This window comes from Actinia tenebrosa, unplaced genomic scaffold (assembly GCF_029948245.1).
Source record: "Actinia tenebrosa isolate PJP-AT-01 unplaced genomic scaffold, QUT_ActTen_1.0 PGA_scaffold0__85_contigs__length_37466705, whole genome shotgun sequence".
NCBI lineage: Eukaryota > Metazoa > Cnidaria > Anthozoa > Actiniaria > Actiniidae > Actinia > Actinia tenebrosa.
In genome coordinates, this window is record NW_028292569.1 from 19,213,157 (window position 1) to 19,234,150 (window position 20,994).

The following is a 20,994-nucleotide window of genomic DNA, read 5'->3' on the forward strand; positions in this document are numbered from 1 at the left end:
GCATTTCAGTTGCGCGATGGACTGAAAATCGGCCGCCAAATAGACAAAGATGAACGGCGTCGCTTTGCATTTTTTACTGAAATTTTGTTGAGTGAACTATAAACAAAAAATCGCACGATCTTCTCGTACAATTTGGAATTAATAGACACTCGTAATGTTTTGAAAGTTCTTTAATTGCACTCGCCTAAAGGCTCGTGCAATTACAAGAACTTTCAAAACATTACTCGTGTCTATTAATTTCCAAATTGTACTCGAGATCGAGCGATTTCCTATACAAACCCATGTTTGTATGTTATAATTTTGTCATAACATCTTAACGAATATAGATTTTTGGCATTTTTCACATTTGTATTCATAAAATTCAGGAAAAGGTGTCACATTATCTCTTTTCGTTTAAATATTTTTTTGACTTTCGCTTGTTCATATACGCAGTGAGTTTTTCGGTTTATACATTTTTTTAAAAAAATTTGAGAAAACACTAGAATTATACCAAAATTTATTGTCGGATTTTTCCCCTTAAAAAGTGACAAAACCCTCATGAGACCAACCCTTTTAGTACAAAAAAAATCGGTGCCCCCTCCCATAATATTTCATATTTGAACGTGAATTACAAAGTTCTTTCTCTTGTACTACCATTCCCAGTAGACCGAAGGAGGCAGTCGTAATCGTGGAAAAGTCGTGGACGAGTTTTTTTACACTACGTGAAAAGTGCAGTCAAGCTTTTACCACGTGTTGTAAAAAAAACCTGTCCATGTCGTAGAAGCTTGGCATCACGTGGTCGATTTGAAATGCACTTGCGGTTAACATAACAGACACTAGAAAGTGTATAAAAAATCACGACTGTCTGGGTTTGCTGGGAAGAGTAGTAAGAGTTAGAAAAAAATCCACCGATGAATTCTTTCTGTCCGATACTACCTTAACAGTTTTCTTTTCTTTTAGATTGCAATGGTATCTCCAGGCATGAGTTGCTGTGAACACACCCTCAACACACTACGATATGCTGACAGGTGAGACGATTTGTATATAATATTCAGCATTGATCCTCAAATAAGCCCCACTTAAGTCGCTGCCCAGGCGACTGTCTAGGCGTTCATTCTAACGATTTTCTCAAAAAATGCTGTCTCGAAACCTTTTCTCCTTTTTTGATATATTATGTGTAAATGCACCGAAGGCAAAAAAATCATTATTATCCCGGGCAAATACATTTATTCACTGAATAAGATTTATCCTTCGGATAGCGCTCTCCAACCCTTGTACAGCTTGGCCCTGGACTGACTAGCCTCATTTACAAGTGAAAACGCTTTTGCGTTTTCACACGAACACGAGGCTAGTCAGTTATTCAAAACGATCGTCATATTTCGATTCGATATATGAGATAGGGAGTTTCGTTAAATTCGGCTTGCATATGAATTGTTTTCGTCTGAACGTTTTCGTTTTCATACAGAGTTAAAGAGCTTGGTCCTGAAAATAAAAGACCAAAGCCATCAGCATCAGATGGAAGACATCTTGATGACGATATCTCTGCATTATCACCTATGGGAGACAAAATTGTGAACAACCAAGACCTGGCCATGCTCTGTACACATACCGTAAGTACACTAAAACTGATGTTGCCTGAGAGATGATAAGATCTATAATAGATTTCTTGGTCTATTGAATCTTCGGCGGCAATAATAACTGGTTATAAATCTATGGTACGTCCTATCATTGATCTGATAAACTTGAAAGAATTCAAAGGAATGTCTCAAGATGGATTTTAGGCAGTTCCATTGAGCACAATGAACGTTTGAAATACCTTGGATGGCCAAGTCTTCACTGTCGTCGCGACTTTCTTAGCTTAGTTCAATTATTTTAGTTTATTAATGGCTTTTCTAAAGTCAAATTACAAGATTACTCAGTATTTTCTAAATGTCGTACTAGGTCTGCTCATGCATGACTACAAAATTTGGACTAACATCTAACCAACTAACTAACATCTATATATATATTCCTTTTGGATTAGGTATATTAACATATGGATCGATCTGCCAGAACAATGATGCCTAGGGCAAACGTCGAACCCTCCATGCATTAGACTTGCTACAAGTCTCGCTCGTTATTTTTTCCGTTGGCGAGTCGTCGAATTCAAATTTCGGCACTTCGGGTTCCGACAGATTTCCGAAGGGAATGACCGAAAAAATTGAAAAGCGAGCGAGACTTGTAAAACTCGGCATCTCATTAATATTCGCGGACAGGATTCTGTTCGCTGACGTAATATATCGAATGATTCTTAACCAATGAGGAGCAAGAACATGAGAGACCAAATCTATGTCAGGGGGGAGTCGTATTACACGACTTTATCATTTATCGTCGGCCATTGGTAAAATTTGATTTGGTTCTTGTATTTATTAGTCCAAAAGTTATGGGGAAAAAAGCCATCGATGCAGTTAAGAATGTTCTGTACGATAATTTATGAATATAGTCTCCAACTCCTGCTTTAAGATTTAATCCAAATAACGAGTTTATCCTCTTTACAATTCCGATTCTCTCTCACAACATCCTTTTCTCCAAACACATCTCTCGTGCTCTCACGGCTCTTCTCTCACATGTCACTCAAACTCCCTCCACAGGGAGCCCAGTCCTTATCATTCTCTCACATGTTCTAAAGCTAGGAAATCTTAAAAATTATCAGACGGAAGCTATTAGCAGTCGTCTTGAGTGAAAAGATTGTTTTATTTCGCAGCCAACGGGTTCAGGAAAGTCCACTGTATACATCAGTTATTCCCGTTTGCTTTCGAAGCATTCCAATGTAAAAATGATGTGGATTTTGAATCAAAATCACAAGAGATTATCTTATCCAAGACCACAAAGTGTAAAATTCTCGTCATCCAGCTAGCCTTTTATTTCCTTGATGCGAGATCAGTTGAGAAAATTAGAAAATTTAGGAATCAAATCCTGTCGGCTTCATTTAGATCACCATGAGCCAGTCCTTCTCGCTTTTCTTTTTTTTTTCGGCCATTCCCTTCGGAAATCTGTCGGAACCCGAAGTGCCGAAATTTGAATTCGACGACTCGCCAACGGAAAAAATAACGAGCGAGACTTGGAGCAAGTCTATCCATGCATCGAACTTAATTACATCAACGAATGCCGCCTCATTATCACCTGATATCCATTGTTTTTAATGAGTTCGGTGCATTGAAAGTTCGACGTTTGCCCTAGGCCTTAGTTCATAGTAATTCTCTTATATTAAATTCAAGAAAGGTCTTAGAGATTATTTATTCAAGGAGAACTAGTAAATTTTTATCCTATTCATTTTCTTTCTTTTTAAATAGTATTACATTATTTCCATGTTTTTAGTTCCAATAACTTTTAACGATTTTATAATATATTTATATTTTATAGTTTCTTTATCTTTATTAAAATTGTAATCTTTTTTTTTTCTTTTCTACCAGAAATTTCATTGTTATTAGTTAGTGGGGGCTGCCATATATGAGGATTCAGTTCTTCCCTGGCAGCACCCTTTCTGCAACTTTTTTTCTATTAATTATTATTTGTTTCTAAAAAAAATAATAAATAAATCGCAGGGATCCGGGGACCAGTCTCAAGAGCTGTACACATTCCACGACGCCGTGGATCAACTGAATGATATTGAAGACAAGTTGGTCGATGATCACAAGAGTAGTATCGAGGTAAGAACTACAGTTGATATATAAGCCTGCTTTAACACAAACAACGAAATTGTAAACGCAAGCACAAATAATGTTCACGCGTGAAATACAAATGCAAGCTAATTAAGGTACGCATGCGTAGTTGTTATGTATTTTTTTATTTTACTGCTAAGTATTTGTGAATATTCTGACACTGAAAGGAGGCTATCTGAGTAAACAAGTCTGTAATCAAGAACCACTGCAGTATTATACTTTATTATATAGTTAGAATAGTACGTGCACTCTTATTGGTCGAAAACTGTGCTTTATTAGTAAACGCAGCACAGTGCTGACGTCATCCGCGCGCGCGAGGTTCTGCTAGATCCTGCGACCTTCTTTCTTTTTGCGTAAATAAATTCAATACCGAAATAAAATTGTTAACTTTACAATAAAACGAATAAAACAGCCTTTTCCCTGCTCCGCTCATAAAGCACTTAGGAAGCGCCATAAGCACTCAAAAAGTGTGAGAAAAATTCTCCTACGGCTCGTGCTTCTCCTTACACTTCATTTGTGCCTACGTCACTTCCTGCGTGCTTTATTACTGACAAACATTTTTATATTTTTAAAACTGAAAGAAAAAAAAATTGCGGTGAAATATATTTCTTCAAATTTTCTTATGGCTTTGGTTTATGTTTTCGAAAAGGAACTATTCAAAACAAATCTTATTGATTTTTACGAATGTCCTCTTACATATTTTTTTCTCTTTTCACCAAATAGACGACTACGACACAAAGTTTTAATATTCCGGATTAAAAAAAAATAACCATTTGATTCCTGAGTTATGATTTTTTAAATGAATATTTTGGATGCCATAGCAAGGATTCTGATGTTGCCATAGTATTTTCTTACGTCACTTTTCCATGTTCATTGTGATCTTTGGTTTATGGTATTTTGCTTTCCATTTCCTTATCTTATTATAGCCATATTAATTATTTTAGGTCAGAATTGTGAGTGTATCTGAAGGCAGTATAGTGGTGTACTGACTGCTAAGTAATATATCAAACAAAGAGTATTTCATCCGATTTCCAAACACCGAAAAGTGAGTTTAAAAAAAACAATGGCCACAAAATGGTATCCACAATAGATTTTTCTCTTTTTCACACCGGCTGTCAAATTCTCGTCACTGTCGGTTCCGGCCTTTGCATCCAGGAAGTTGTGAGGAAGATTTGATTATGCACCAATCACTGCCAAGGATTAGGTCATTAGCATTTTAGTTGCTTCTCTTTTACCCTCTGTCTTTTTCCCTCAAACCTCTTGTTTCACTATTTCACATTATTTATAATACAGTTTGAAGTTTGCTGTAAAACGTTAATAAGTAAAGCCTTGTTTACACTAGCGTCGTAATCGTAATCGCAATCGTAAGCAGCTTTAAAACTACGTCGCGTTGCTATCGAAGGCGAAGTGATTATCGGTGAATATTCACCATAATCACGAGTATGAGGTGAATAATTATTTGAGGATAATTTTATACTAGAATATGATTTTAGGATAATTTTAGACTTGAACAAAGACGAAATTCAGGATTAAAACACTGCTCTGGCAAACTTTGGGAAACCTCATAATCACCTCTCGTTTGTCTCATAATCACTAGTCGCTCGACCAATCACAACGCGAGAAACTATATTCAAGTCTAAAATTAAACTAAACACTAGTAATGACTAGCGGTTACTAGTTGGGGCTGCATTGCTGCGTTAAATACAACAAGCGAAAAAGGAGGGAAAATAAACACGGCGTAAATAAGTTTACTTCTGTACTAACTGTACTGACGTTTCGGACGTTAGGGGTCTTTCATTTATTATTTATTGGAAGGGGGGGGGGGGTCAGCAAATTCCATGGAAAGCTTTACAAAAGTATCACCCCCCTCTTTATCACCCTGCAATACTGCTCAACCTCCCTTAATATGCGATATCTCATCCTTACCACTTTCCGGAAATAACGTAACCCTCCCTAATTTTCATTGAAGTAAAATAACGAAAGAACACATATCCAAAATGGCAGTGCAGGTTTCCCCCGTTAAGTTTCCTGTTTATTCACTTATCAAATGATATGTTCACGTTGACAGGAAGCAAAAACACTCCTTGCTGAAGAAGAGAAGCTCGTGGAGCGAATCGATAACGATGTGGACTACGACGTTGAAGGTCAGTGTCCATAAATACAAAGTTGACTGCTCTATAGTGAAAAAATAATTACAGATTTAAAACATGTCTTGATAACTTTTTTAGATTACGTAAAACGCTTGGACGACATTCTTGCACAGAAGATCAAGAAGTTCTCAGAGCTCAGAGGTAGTAGCCGATATATATATAGCCTTTTCTTCACCCAGCAATATCAAAAAACGTAGCGCTGATCGATTTTTGAACATCCCAAAGTCATTTGCACATTATGGCAAATCCATGAGTTTGTTATTGCTACTCCTAAACCATTTACTGTATTTAAAAATAGAAAACCGCGTGTTGCAGCACAGAAAGTAAGTGCGCGAGTGCTTTGTGCTTTTGTAAACGGTATGTGGATTGGGGTGGTAGGAGCAGATTTTATAGCAATTTCGAAGATCAGATGTTGGCTGATTTATACATTATTAGATGTCTTTGTGAATCGCTAGTAAAATTGTCTATTGGGAGACTGGAAAATACCTAACTTTACTTATTTACTTATTTACTTTAAAAGAAAAAGTTGGAATGTTCCGAAAACAATTAGAGGAAGAGGAAATGGCGAGTCGAAACATACGCAAGCTGCCAGGATATTAGGAGTACGATCTGAATTAGAAGATTCTATATAAAGCAGCTGGATATGGGCGCTTAGACCACCTCCTGGAATCAGCAGCAGCAGCACCAGCCGAGTGTTCAAATATTTCTTTAACAAAGAAGTGCATCATTAAGTTTTAAAACAAAGTCGAGTGAATCGTCGTTTTGCTTCAAGATGTTGGATGGGTAAAGCTAGTTCATTTAAGAAATGCCTTTTATTTCAACTTGGGAACATAGGAGTACTAGACAACTAAACATACAAACAAACAAAAAAAAAATGAAAATCAATGAAAATCACAAATTGGTAAAAAGTAAGATGACGGAGTTCAGTAATCAATCCCCGAAGTGTTAGGAGTCTTTTTTTATTATTGTATGTCTTCTGTATAGAAGTGCAACAAACCTTTGAAAATCATGGTGGCTGTAAGATTTAAGCTTGATATTCACTCGCTTAACACATATTTCAAAGTTGTAATGTTTAGTGACACCTGATTAACAGTAGGCGAATATCCCTGGCTCGGTCGAATTTACAACTTTCATCTGGTTCTCTATAGAGTAAATTTGCATATTTATTTATTTAAAATCAAGATGATAGAATTGAACTTGATTTGAATAGAGCAAGCCGGTACCGCTCGAAACGAGTTACATGATTGGATTAAAAAGCAATAGATTGGTCTTCCAAACAATAGCACTAAACCTAACCTTACAAAAGCGGTACTGTAATTAGGGAGCAATGTAAATCCAGCTTTCTAGCGGTACTGGATTACTCTTTGAATAAGCCAGTTCGTAGTTTTAGTATCGTTATCAGTGCGCATTCGCATTATCAATTCGGGATAAAATCGCATGCTCCCTGAAAACGATTCTTAAAGTACGAACTGGCTTATTGTAGTGGTACGCTTCAGCCAGATCGATTCCTTGTTAGAACACTAAGTGTAATCCACATTGTTTTTATTTATGTTTAAATGTGTGTCCAATAAAATAATTACGAGTGTAGAGTGTACTACAGCGACTGATTATTTGTGTTTATTGATTTTCCTTTCACTGCTGAAAATAAAAACAATGAGCTATCCAAACTGGCGATTGTCTCACGGATAATAATAATAATAATTAATATTTATATAGCGCCTATCCAAATCTGCTCTAGGCGCTTTAAACAAAAAGAAAAACCACAAACTGTGGTAGGCTGTGAGCTTTGCTTGGCACTTGTGGCTGCCGCTACATAACCCATACCACAGGATCGGTAACAAAATATTGGAAATGGCGCTGAAGATATATACAGAACGATTTCACATAACCAACGTTTTCCATGCAAATAAAGCAAAACAATCTACATTTCATTTGCATCTGAGTTACTATAGCAACGAAACAGAGACGTCACTGTTTTGAATTAGCAGCAATTTTACACCTTATATTCGATCTAAACTATAAAAATGCCGCACTGGACACTAATCTTGAGGCGTTTGCCTATATTTATACGAAGTTTAGAGAAAATCGTAAAGCCCGATTTTGAGATATTTGAGGCGGAACTTTTACCTTTAAAATTTACAATTTGTTGTTTTTCTTACAATATCTCTGCAAAGGTTAATAACCTATCTAAAAAATCCTCGACAGCCAAAGGTCTCGGGGATATCAGGCTACTGCTCTGCAAAATTTCACGTCATAAAGTGCTTCGGATCCCCAGTCATTAAATAGTTTTTCTCTTTAAGATTCCTGTCCGACAAAATGGACAAATTGCAATTGGCCACTTTAGAAACTAGGTGAGGATTGGGAACCATTTTTTAGAATTAACCAAGTTAAAAATTAAACACCATAAAAAGAAAGAATACGAAGAAATTAGTAAATTTTTGGTGTTTCAAGATTTGGATATCACCATTCGTGTAGCAACCTTCCAAACATCTCGAAGATTAAGAAGAAATGTATGGTTACTGAGGACGTTAATTGTCCCTGTCGAAGTCATACTGAGAAACCTGTTAATTTTGATGTGCTATTTCTCGTCATGGAAAATAAAACTTTTAGAATAAGAATAATTATCAATACCTTCTATATACTCGTCCCCAGCCCTTCATTCTAAGCGAAGATTTCCAATTTTACATGGCCAATAATTTATTTTGGTTAACTATTTCTTCGATTCAGCTATCGAAGCAGATAATTGTTCAGTCATCGAGTCAGAGTGGACTTCACTAATTAGTTAGCATACATACATACAGGCATACATACATACAGGCATACATACATACAGGCATACATACATACAGGCATACATACATACACACACACACACACACACACACACACACACACACACACACCCCCCATACACACACACACACCATACACACACACACACACACATACATACACACACATACATACATACACACACACACACACACACACACACACACACACACACACACACACATACATACATACATACATACATACATACATACATACATACATACATACATACATACATACATACATACATACATACATACATACATACATACATACATACATACACATACACAAATACATACACACACACACATACATACATATAGTGTTTTACAAGATTGCCGTGTGCGAATCCGATGAATTATAATGAAACGTGGCTCAGTTTGCTCTTAAATTCAGCTAATGAACCAGCGTTTCTTACTTGTTTGGGCAACCTATTCCATAAATCGGCACCACTATAGCTGAAAGATCGTTTTAGGTAATTGGTGCGCGGTACGGGTAGGACTTGTTTGACTTCATGATTACGTAACTCATATTTAGTTATATTTGGGAAGAACAATAGGCCCTTTGCAGCTAAGCAATCACGTGCTGATTAATTCACTGAGAGCAAATGAATGAACATTTTGATTCCCATGGGGGAAATTTACTGGACTGCAAACAAACTTTCTACATCCTGTTTCGAGAGATCGTAACAAAACTGCATTGCGTAACACACTGGATACACATGTTTTCATTCAGTTCTTTACAAATAGCTAAAAAGAATCACCTATTTAAAATAAAAACAAAAATTTTGCATTCCAGTACAGACACGTGACCGTTAACTGCAAAGGGCCTATTCATTCAAATACTCCGGGGTGAGCTTATGTAGTGTTTAATAAATGATGTAGTGTTTATTAAACGGCTTCAAAAACTTTAAGTATAATTCACAAATTTCAGTTAAATTAAAGCAACCATATACCTCGCGGACATTGACTTTTATACTTTGATAATCGTTTGTACAGCAATTTCATGCGCAGTAAGGTTCGTACATCACTGCCATGCGCAGTAAGTGCAAAAAATGCTCCCAGAAGTTGGAGACAACATGCCGAACTCAAGACAGGAGCACTAGTCGACGATGATTTATGGGTCGTCGATGATCGTACGTGAGACTGAACTTGATGAGGCTAAGTCTTCATCTAAACTTGGATGCACCTTTATTATTCTGATAAGGTTGTCCACATTAGTACTCTTTATATAAAGAATACTAATAAGGATGAGTCTTTATATAAAATCTCATCCTCATTAGTATTCTTTATATAAAGACGTGACATGTATGGTCGCTCCAATTGGTTCAAATGCTAATGCATTATTAATGAATTTTTAATTATTGAATTATACATCGTTATTGCTTTAAGCTTTTTGCGGCGGGCTTGAAGATTATCCCATTGTAAAAAGTCAAGGAGGGTATCAGTCCTAGTTTCATAGTTACTTTTGGTGATCACTCTGCTGGCACGATTTTGCAGTTTTTGTAGTTTGTCCGATAAATAGCTACTTAGTCTTTCCCACACCTGGCAGCAATAGTCCATGTGCGGAAGGATTAAGGCTTTGTAAATCGTAACTGCAGTTTTCGTGGAGATAAACGGTCTCACTCTTCTTAATGCACTGATTCCTGAAGCGATCTTTTTAGAAATTTCGTCGATATGACGAATCCAAAACAGTCTGTCGTCAATGAGAGCCCTAAGCGTTTTGTATGATTAACTCTATTTCAATTTGATCTGATTGCCTAATGCCGAAAGCTTTTGCCATGAACCAATCACCATGAACTCTGTCTTCGCTATGTTAAGACTAAGTCTGTTTGTCTTTAACCAACAATTAAGATTATGAAGCTCAGAGCTCATTGTGACTTGGAGGTCATTCAGGTTATCGGCAGAAAGAATGATATTGGTATCATCGGCAAACATGGGAACACACTTATACACTATACATTCATACCCCACACACATACATACACATATACATACACACATACATACACACAGATACATACATACGCACAGATACATACATGCACACATTCATACACACATTCACACACATATGCATACACACACACACACACACACACACACACACACACATGCATACCCATACATACACACACACACACATACACACATACATTCAGACACACATACATATACACATACAGGAACCGCCAACTCAAGGCAGTTTGTTAAGTCGTTTATGTACACTAGGCACAGCACAAGTTATCAAACGTGAGCCAGATAACTTTTCATTAACTTGGCACTTTTGACTTCGATTACTTAAGTACGACTGGAACCACACAAGGGCATTTCGGCCAAGTCCATAGTTTTGCAGTTTACGTATAATTATTAATGATTAATTGTGTCGAAGGCCTTCTTAAGGTCGATAGATATACGCACACCGTTTATATGACCTTTGTCAATATTAATTGACCAATCATTTGTAGCTCGAAGTAAAGCTGCCACTGTGCTATGAAGTGACCGGAATCCCGATTGGCAGTTAGTTAACAGCTCGTTTTTATTCAAGTATGCAAAGCTGCTCGTAAATAATCTTTTCGAAAATTTTAAATGTTAGAATTAGAATATACAGTCATATACAGCGTCTTTATTTAGTTTAAATGACTAATCGAAGCGCAAAACCTCATACTAACTTGACTTTATAGCCGGCATCGATTTATAGAATGTTCAAGTAGTAGTAATAACTAGAAGTGAATGTAAGCCTCGCCCCATGTAAGGGAATCCGGAATCCAGAATCCACGAAAGTTTAGGCTTTGGAATCCGGAATCCAGCACTCTGGATTCCGGAATTCAGTTTATAATGGAATCCGGAATCCACCCATTTGGAATCCAGAATCCGCACCAAAAGTTTTGGAATCCGGAATCCAGACCCTTGGAATCCGTAGTCAAGTCAAGTCAAGTTTATTTCACACACAAAATTACAATACAAAAATATAGGAATAATTAGATAGAGTTGAACAGTTATGAAAAATACAGGATAAATATTTACAAAGCGAGATCACGTTTAGTGTGTATGGCTGTTGAAAAAGTATAAACTATCGAGTCAACAGCCATCCATTATCAAGTATTAAGAGAATGACCAAGATAAGTAATCCAGAGTCTCGGCCGGAATCCGGAATCCAGCGCTTGGAATCCGGAATCCACCATAGTTTCGGTTTCCTTTACATGGGGCGAGAAGCCAGTAAACGTTTTGGCTTGGAAGGGAAGGAATTCAGCAGGAGTTCGTTGAAAGGAAGGAGCGCTAGTACTTGGGGAGAGACGTAGAGAGAGAGGGGGAAAAAGAACACCGGAAGACTGATGGAAGAAGAAGAATTATAACTATGAAAATTAGAGAAAGAAACCACCGCAACTGGAGAGAGAATAACGGAGTCGCGACTTTTTCTAGCCGAACTAAGCAAAATGCAACTTGACCTCGTCATCTAGCGGCGACAGACCGTCTACGAAATAATTGCTAAAAACTGAACTGAAGTTCGGCGGACTATGTTTATGCCCTGTTTATTGGCGTTCTCAATAGTGCAATTGTTAAACGTCTTGTCAAAGTTAACTGCACATGCTTTCGCCTGACCTCCAAAAAGAGGAGAATAGAGTTTTTTGTTTTAGCGGCACTGGCACAAACTATTCCAACTGTAAAATAAGATATTTTGTCTTAACATTAACATTACCTTATTGTTTAAATTCCAATCTTAAAACATTAGATTGACAAAATTGATTTGTTCTGCTTGGTTGGTTTATAATCATCATAGTAGAGAGATTGGTTTAGCGCGTCAGCGAAAAGAAAAGTTGTATATAATAATACCATGATCACCTCGGAATCTATTGTTTTTGGAGGGACGTTTAATGACTAACATCCCTCCTTTATGAATAGCATGAGAGAAAATTAGTTCTAATACTCCCTCATTAATTATGGATGAGGGAGTATTAGAACTATAATACTCCCCCATCCATAATTAATGAGGGAGTATTAGAACTAATACTCCCTCATGTTATTCATGAGCTTGTCCCTCATATCACAATCATCGGGACTCTTGGTCGGTCGAGGTAGACCGACCGGCTCGCAAGCATCGGCACCGAGTCTATAAAAGACCCGGTTACAAATCAGATGCATTGCTAATGAGATAGTATGTCGTCCTGGTAAGGTAACTATTCAATGTGGGATAGAGGAATTGGTATATGCGTTTGATTCAACATACACAGGTGCTAGATCAATTTTTGCGTCTGCTTTTTTTATTATTTACTAATAATTCACACAGAAGAAATGATTGTAATATATACTTTTGTCTTATTTAGTGTATTAACCTTGATTTTGACATTGTTTAAAGTTGCTCCTTGAAAAACTACTCCCAAATTAATTCCCGTGCTCAATTTCTCTGTCTTCTCTTCATACTCTTCACATGCTGAGACAAGCAGTACATCATCTTCATTTTGGCTTAGGCTCGTACTTTTCTCCGCTTCCTTTACCGGGGTCTTTACCATCGTTGTGTTATTTAGGGCATTGGACACCTTCAAAGCATCGCCTTAATTCTCCCTTCTGTAGGTTCCCACCCCTTCCAATGAGCTTCCTAACAGAGCGGCTCAATATGCTAAACATTTGCAAATTTATACACAAATCAAACAAAGAAAATATTCAAGTTCACCCTTGAGATGATATAGATTAGACACATTTGAAAACAACTTATTCTTATTCAAGTAATTCAACTTAGAATGATTTTCATAAACCCGCGAAATACACTTTAGTTTAATACACTTTAGTACACTCTAATACCATTGTGTTCTTTTGCTGTCATTTGACTATTACGCTTTATTAGTTACACTTTATTTCAAGGGTTTATGAAAACCACTCTAAATCAGTTTTCAAGTCATTCTACGTTCTTTTACTTCCTCGAAAATCATCGTATTAATGAAATAAATGAGACGCTGCATAGCGCATACGTTGTAAATGATTCATTTGCGTCCCACATGTGTAGATGTGTGGAGGTGAGTCTTGAAGAAATCGAAAACTATTGTTTACATTGGGTCCTTAGGACCCAGTCCCCGGTGATTGTAAATGAGGGGCTGGTCCTCGTTAATAGGTGAATCATGAGGGATGAGCAGTTTTAATCGTCCCTCATTAATGAAACAGTAGGGATAGATGATTAGAACTAATTGTCCCTCATGTTTCATTAATGAGGTAGAGAGAAGGGATGAGGGATGATTAGAACTAATGCACCATTGACTTCCACCTTTTTGCTAAATAGTATTCAAGGTTTACAGTCCTGTCTACAAACTTCGTTTATTTCCTCGGAGATCATGATATTACAAATTACGGCCTCGGGACTTCCACTAAACCTCCCTCGGCTTCGGGGACATTTAATCCCTAATATCCCTCAGAGCCATGGTATTACTTATAATTATGCAACACGCAAATTGAACTTTTAGGTAAAAAGAAAATATAAAGTAGAGTGCAAACAATATAATCGTGAAACTGTAGTAATACTAAATATGATAAAAAAGATTTAAAAAATACGGTCAGCAAAGCCTTAAATAGCTATAAGGTCATTAAAAAATTATACGGTCATTTAAAAAAAAGGAATACGCTTAAATACGGTAATTAGATAACAAGATACTCCAAAATATGGTAATTTTAAAATTTAAAAAAAAAAAAAAGGATACTCTTAAATAAGGTCTGTTAAAAAAAGAACGACTTTTTCTGTTGTGTTTTTGAATAAAGAATACTCTTAAATACGGTCATTTGAATAAAGGATACTCTTTAATACGGTCATTTGAATAAAGGATACTTTTAAATATGGTCAAGCATACTAGTCTTAAATACGGTCATTGAAGAAGAAAAAAGAATACTTTTAAATACGTTTATTTAAAAAAAGAACGACTTTTTCTGTTGTGTTTTAGAAAACAGTCCACCATGATACACAGCTGCGTACGGGCAGTTTTTAGTTTTTGCCCAGTTCCAAACAAAATCAAATTAATATTATAAGCGATTGAAAGTTGCAAGGAAAAATAATCTTAAGGAAAAATAATAAGTTTTAGGTCACCCATCCAGGTACTAATTTCGCTAAACCGGACTTGACTCAGTGTTATTGAAGCCCAAGTTTTTCCCACCGGGCCACGGTTCCAGCTGAATCTGCATAACAATAGTCGTGAAAACAATGCACCGAATTGACTAGACTTTTTAACATTCTATTTTCAACCGATTCCGTGCGTGGCAGAGATGCAAGGGATTAGCCGATATGGTCTGAGGGCCGGCTGGTCTTTCCCCTGATGCTTCGGTTAGAACATTTTCTTGCGTAATTCGTGCACCCAAGGGCAGAAGGATTTAATCGCCGTCAGGTCCGAAGTCCATATGCCGCATCAGCTCTGCGGATGTCTCGGGGGTATGGTAAAGTGGAGTCGATTTTTTCTTCTTACATTTTTAAATGTTAGATTGAACCGCATTGCATCCAGATAATATTTTCTATCTTTTTAAAGTATACATTATCATGAATTTTTTAATGTCTTCAAGTAAAGAAATACTTCTAAACCAGGTAGCTTAGGGGATACTCATAAATCAATTTAAGGGATTCTCCTAAACCAGGTAAGATATTCTACTAAATCACGTTAAGGCATAAGATTCCAAATGGACATTCTATTTATCAGATTTGTCTCTTGTCCGGCACCCGGTCTAGGATTTCAAATGGCCAGCAGTGTGGCATGCATTTACTTAAAAAAACATCTATCCCAATCAATGCAATAACTTCCAAACTATCCTATAATTATGATTAAGTAGTGCCAAGCGATTCCAAAGGACATTTTATTTGTCAAATGGTTCGGACTTAAGTTTTAGATTATGCATGTAAAAGGGTCTTTTCACTGAATGTGAAAAAGTCTCTCCTTATAGTCTTATTTGTTCACATCCAGTGAAGGGACCCTTCAAGTTCCTAATCAATTTTTAGAACGTATTTATCCCTTTTAATATGTTGTTGCTGTGTTGTTTTTGTTGTATTGCTTGGATGAATATGTCTCACTAACTGTTCGAGTATAAAAAAAGGTCCTTTCAGTGGAGTGCGAAGAAGTCGCTCCCTCATATGGTATCATGACTATTTAAAAATCCAGTGAAAGGACCCTTTATGTTCGTAACCAAATTTTGAACTCCATTCTTTAATTTTGTTCGTTAACCAAAACAGGCCAGTCAAGAACGTACTTGAAGGTTTTAAGTCACAACCTGCTTTCCAAGCTGATTCAAAACAATTGTAGAAAAAATTTGGGCTTCCTGTGGTATGTGTACCTTCGTCGCACCACAGGCAAACCATCAATTAAATGGTGTATAAACACACAGATTTATATTTTTGAACATATAAAAATCACCACTTCTCACGTTTTCTGTTTTCACTTCATTCGCATTGATGTGGTGATGAATGAGTTCCTTTGAAATCAAGACCCACGATAATGTGCTTTCTATGGTGCAGGTCGTGTACAATCGCTCTCCTTCTGTTCTAGCATGTGATCTGGCATGGCCACTAGTTAGCAAGTTTGCAAGAACGTCTTTTTTTATTCCTGCTGGTTAAAAATGAAAAGAAATTGCAAAATAAGTGGAATAAATTCACACCCTCCTGAGGAGAACCGTTAACCGTTTCCTTTGCATAAAAGCCTTATTTTCTTAGTAATTTCTAAAAATACTTGCTGCAAAACACTTGTTCGATGTACGTTAGACTTTCAGCATTGATTTTGATATGAAACAACAATGCAAAGAAAATGTCGATTCCCACAGTCCACCTAAGAAAAGTCCAATCCAAAAGGGATTTTCCACAATTTTGGATTTTGAGGCAAAAACTACCATATTCTGAGAGACCAAGTAAAATAGGTATCAATGGTGTTATTTGTTTTGCTTCTGTCGTAAAAAAAAAAGCATGTTTTTATGAGCAACAAATGTATGATCCCCCAAGCCAAGTGTACCGCCTTTACAACTCACCTTCCCCTCCCCAATGAAGTATTTGAATTATTTAAATTTGAATTTCTTGCAGCCAAAACCTGACGCTAATTCTGGAAGACTGAAAGATTGTCCTCCCTACGCTTCAAAAGGACGGTTAGCACTAGTTCACATGCTTCAAAAGGACGGTTAGCACTAGTTCACACGCTTCAAAAGGACGGTTAACACTAGTTCACACGCTTCAAAAGGACGGTTAGCACTAGTTCACACGCTTCAAAAGGACGGCTAGCACTAGTTCACACTTTGTTCTTTAGCGTGTCTTGGAAGAAACCTAGACTTCTTGAGTAGGTTAAGTTTATTAGCAAAGGTCTTTTTTAGCTCAATTAGATGTGGTTCCCACGTCAGTTTGAAGTCATCTATAGTAACACCATGCAAGCTAATTTGACCTGTGAATTTCCTAGTGTAATAGCATTAATAGGACCAATTATTTTGGATTTTGATATTAGCATAGCCTCGCACTTTGTAGGATGAGGGGTAAGCCTGTTGATTAGACACCAAGTGCTTTATTTAATGAGTCGACAGCCAGGTCAGCATTGTTACCCACACAGTAGAGTGTGGTGTCATCTGCATACATATAGACTTCACCTGAAGAGACAAAGGATGGCAGATCATTAGTGTACAAAGTAAATAAAGTCGGTCCGACCACCGAACCCTGAAGAATTCCCTCTGATACAGCATTTGTGTCAGAAGCGACTCCATTCACGGTAGTAAATTGACTTCTGTTAGTTAAATAACTTCTTATCCAGTTGAAAAGTGGGCTGGACACTCCAAAGTTCTTTTGTAGTTTTGCTAAAAGATAAATATGATGAACACAATCAAAAGCTTTTTTGAAATCTATAAATGCAACATCTACAGCTCTGCATTTATCAACTTCTTTTCTCCATAGTTCTGTCAAATGAAAGTGTAATAACTCTGTAGAGAGAATAAGAGAAAAATATCAAATGCCCTTGTTGGGAATCGAACCCAGGTCTTCGATATTCCAGTCCGATGTGTTAATAATAACTCTGTTGAGTTTTTTTACGGGTGTGCCCTTTGTCTGTCTGTAGCCAAGTTATTAGTCAGTAGCAAATATGTGCTTAACTAAAGTGTCATTCACAATAGATTCCTAGATTTCACTAGGGACACTTAGGAGAGATATTGTTCTGTAGTTAGCCGGTAAATTCTCATCGTCGCCTTTGTTTATAGGCGATATCCTAGCTAATTTCCATTCCACTTCGTGATTGTGTGTGAAGCTATCCCTCTAACGAGTAAGATGTCTACTTAGTAAATGATTGTTATTGTTTATGTGTTCTTTTGTGGCTATGATGTCCGATTCTAGAAAAACATCGTCTTTGACAGGTAGCACATACGAACTCTGTAGCTGTTGGTTCAACTGTTGGAGAAGTTTGTTGCCTTGATTTTCTTTGCGACCGAAGTCTTTCTCTGTGCTCTTTTCTTCGTTGTTCACTTTGCTTCGCTCCTGCGTAAATAGCATGTCTCCAGCCAGGTCTGTTGCCAGCCTGCTCCTCCCAATCATCTGTGTTGATAGCACATTGTTTGAGATTGTGCTTCAAATTGTCTTTGAAGCGTTTCAGTTGACCACCTTGGTTTCGATTTCCATTGGTCAGCTCACCGTATAGAATTTTCTTGGGGAGTCTGGATACGGGCATACGCACAACGTGCCCAGCCCATCTAAGTTGGTTCTTGATAATGATTTGTAGATGATGGCTAGTAAACACTAGCGTGGACTGCGTCGGTGTTTCTAATAAAACAGTTGTTTTTGGTCTGTGTTTAGCCCACTGCAGCAACAATCATCGTAAAACAAAAGAAATGCGCTTAATTCATTCACTTGGCACCGTTAATCCCCACGGGATGAACGAACGCTTCGCTTATAATTAAGTTATTTCCCACCTATTGTTGTTTTCGATCCTTTTGTTTTCCTTTGTTAAATGGCTTGCTTTTTTCTTATTGGTTTGTTTTCTCTCTCCTCTACTATATAAACATCTCTCTTACTCTTACTTTCTATTGACTCCGACGAAGGACTAACATCCGAAACGTCAGTTACTATTTTCACTACGGTGTATAACTTATCATTCTACGATAACTATCTTGATAATGATGGTCTCGATGCTGGAGATATTGGCCTCTTCTAACACACTATTGTTGGTACGTCTGTCCTGCCATTTGATGCTCAGTATACGGCGAAGGCATCGCTGATGATATTTCTCCAGGTTTTTGAGGTGGCGACTGTAGGTGGTCCAAGCCTCTGAGCCATAAAGCAGGATTGGTAGAATCATGGCTTTGTAGACCTTGATCTTTGTGTTGATATTGAGGTCTTTGTTATCAAATACTCGAGTTCTCAGGCGCCCAAATGCACCACTAGCTGAACTAAGACGAACTTGAATTTCTGCATCCAGATCAGCCTTACTTGACAAGCAACTGCCAAGATATGTGAAATTATCAACAGTGTTGAGGTACTGCCCACCAACTGTAATCCGTTGTTGTTGTCGTCCGTGTATGCTATCAGGTGATGGCTGAAATATAACCTTTGTCTTTTGAGCATTGAGTTTGAGGCCCAGCGCATTATAGGCGTGGCTGAATGCATTCATTGCTGTCTGAAGATCTTCCTCTGTGTGAGTTGCTATGGCATTATCATCAGCATATTGGAGCTCGAGTATTGTCATGTGTGTAGTCAACGTTCTAGCCTTCAGACGTCGGAGGTTAAAGAGCTTACCATCCATCCGGTATTGCATATCGATGCCTCGTGGGAGCTTCTCCATCACCAAGTGTAGTACAGCGGAGATGAATATTGAAAAGAGAGTTAGTGCAATTACACATCCCTGCTTAACTCCGGTCTTTACTACGAACCTCTCGGTAGCCTCGCCATCAATCAGGACTGATGCAGACATGTTGTCATGCAGCAGCTGGACTATTTTGATGTATTGCACTTCCGCCAAGTTTCAAAAATGCAGGGTTGACATTATCAGGACCAGTAGACTTTTTCAATGACAGCTTGTTAACCTTTTGTGCAACAATTTCTTATTTCAACAATGACTTATAAATACTCTTGATAATGATTGAACACTTTCATGCTGTACTGAAATATGCTCTGTCTGTAGTGGAGGTAGGTCATTGTTTAATTTTTCACCCGCAGTAGCAAAAAAAGAGTTAATAATATCCGCCTTGTCTCTGTCTACCACTGCTAAATTAGTGTTCTCTTTACGAATAGGGCCAATGTTTTCCCTAGAATTTTGGGATAATTGCTTTGTTTATCAGCACATCAAAAAATGCATTCTCTAGTGGTTCTAGAACATCCTGAATATCTGGTAGTGTTCGGAGAAAGTGTGTCCATCCATGTTTCAGGTCAAAAGTAAAAGCTCCGTAACTTGATTGAGGTTGTGATACTGCAAACTCAGCTAACTTATTTTTTATTTCTTCTATCCAAATCTCTACTTTTTCGCTAACGTACTCCTAACGCTGCCCCCAGATCGATGTCTCTGCCCTTGTGTCGTGACATGAATATCTGTTCCTTAAGTACATCTCTTGCATTTTCTTCTTTTTCCGTCTTAACTACAAGCCATGCAGCATTTGTCATTAGGGAAGTATCCCAAGTCTGGTCCAACCATAGTCTATTGTGTCCCACCATTATTTAATTTCTGTTATGGATCCAGCGCCACTCGCATCATCTGAAAACCAGCATTATTTTGTTTTGCTCGTGAACTGCAAATATGTAATAAGCGGCCGAAGGCTAAGGGCATTTAAACCCATTAGCAAGTGGGTCACCTTGAATGGTTCCCTATGCAGAAGATAGTTAGAGTGGATTTACCAGAGGTTCAACAGAGTGTCTCTCGTCCCACTAAATTTAACTGGGATGTAGAATCTGAACCAGGTTTAATTTAAAGGCCTTACCTGGAGTAGACCCGAAGTGCTGTTCAAGATGTTTACACAAGACTAATGTCACCTTGGGGTTCGCCTCCACGATATCTGAAGAAGGTAAAAGAACAGCCTTTTTTAAAAAAAAGAGAGCAGCTTTTGGTGTAGAAGGGAACATAATGGGCAGGACTCACATCAGGGCGACATGCAGCATGCAACGACAGTCCTATGGCTTTTCCACTAGACATATGTATAGGCAAAGTCTGGACAAAATAAGGAAAGGTTCTTATCAAGTTCAATTTTATAATAATGTCTCTCATAAAATACGTTCTTCTGAAACTGGAACGAGTCAACTAAACACCGTAACACCAAGTAATCGATATCGGGATTCTTTGGCCAAGTATGAGAGATTAATTAAGTTTTTTATAGGATTATCTAGCCCATTTGTCATACATCAAATTTAAACAAAAACTAGGA

General features: G+C 37.5%; 2 protein-coding genes across 2 annotated transcripts in view; one reads left to right on the forward strand and one right to left on the reverse strand.

Moving 5' to 3' along the window:
* The window catches only part of LOC116298233 (kinesin-like protein KIF2A), a 97,398-nt gene extending 89,974 nt beyond the window's left edge, over window positions 1-7,424 (forward strand). Inside the window, exons 23-28 of the mRNA XM_031706616.2 lie at window positions 940-1,007; window positions 1,445-1,589; window positions 3,564-3,668; window positions 5,749-5,824; window positions 5,909-5,971; window positions 6,351-7,424. Coding sequence (XP_031562476.2) covers window positions 940-1,007; window positions 1,445-1,589; window positions 3,564-3,668; window positions 5,749-5,824; window positions 5,909-5,971; window positions 6,351-6,430 — 537 coding nt within the window. The 3' untranslated portion in view covers window positions 6,431-7,424. The remainder of the gene's footprint in view (window positions 1-939; window positions 1,008-1,444; window positions 1,590-3,563; window positions 3,669-5,748; window positions 5,825-5,908; window positions 5,972-6,350) is intronic.
* A 10,515-nt stretch (window positions 7,425-17,939) lies between these two features.
* Window positions 17,940-19,133, reverse strand: LOC148913656 (uncharacterized). The gene is made up of 2 exons (XM_089037277.1): window positions 18,744-19,133; window positions 17,940-18,443 (listed from the first exon to the last, which is right to left on the reverse strand). Exons 1-2 carry the CDS (start codon window positions 18,939-18,941, stop codon window positions 17,940-17,942), a joined length of 702 nt encoding a protein of 233 aa, XP_088893403.1. The 5' UTR covers window positions 18,942-19,133.
* Window positions 19,134-20,994: the final 1,861 nt, after the last annotated feature.

Excerpts from the sequence above, each read along its gene's own strand:
- LOC148913656 (XM_089037277.1), bottom strand. The coding sequence starts at position 18,941 with ATGATTCTACCAATCCTGCTTTATGGCTCAGAGGCTTGGACCACCTAC. Across the intron at positions 18,444-18,743 it reads TCATTATCAAGATAGTTATC|TGGGCTAAACACAGACCAAA; the intron begins GTAGAATGATAA and ends TTGTTGCTGCAG.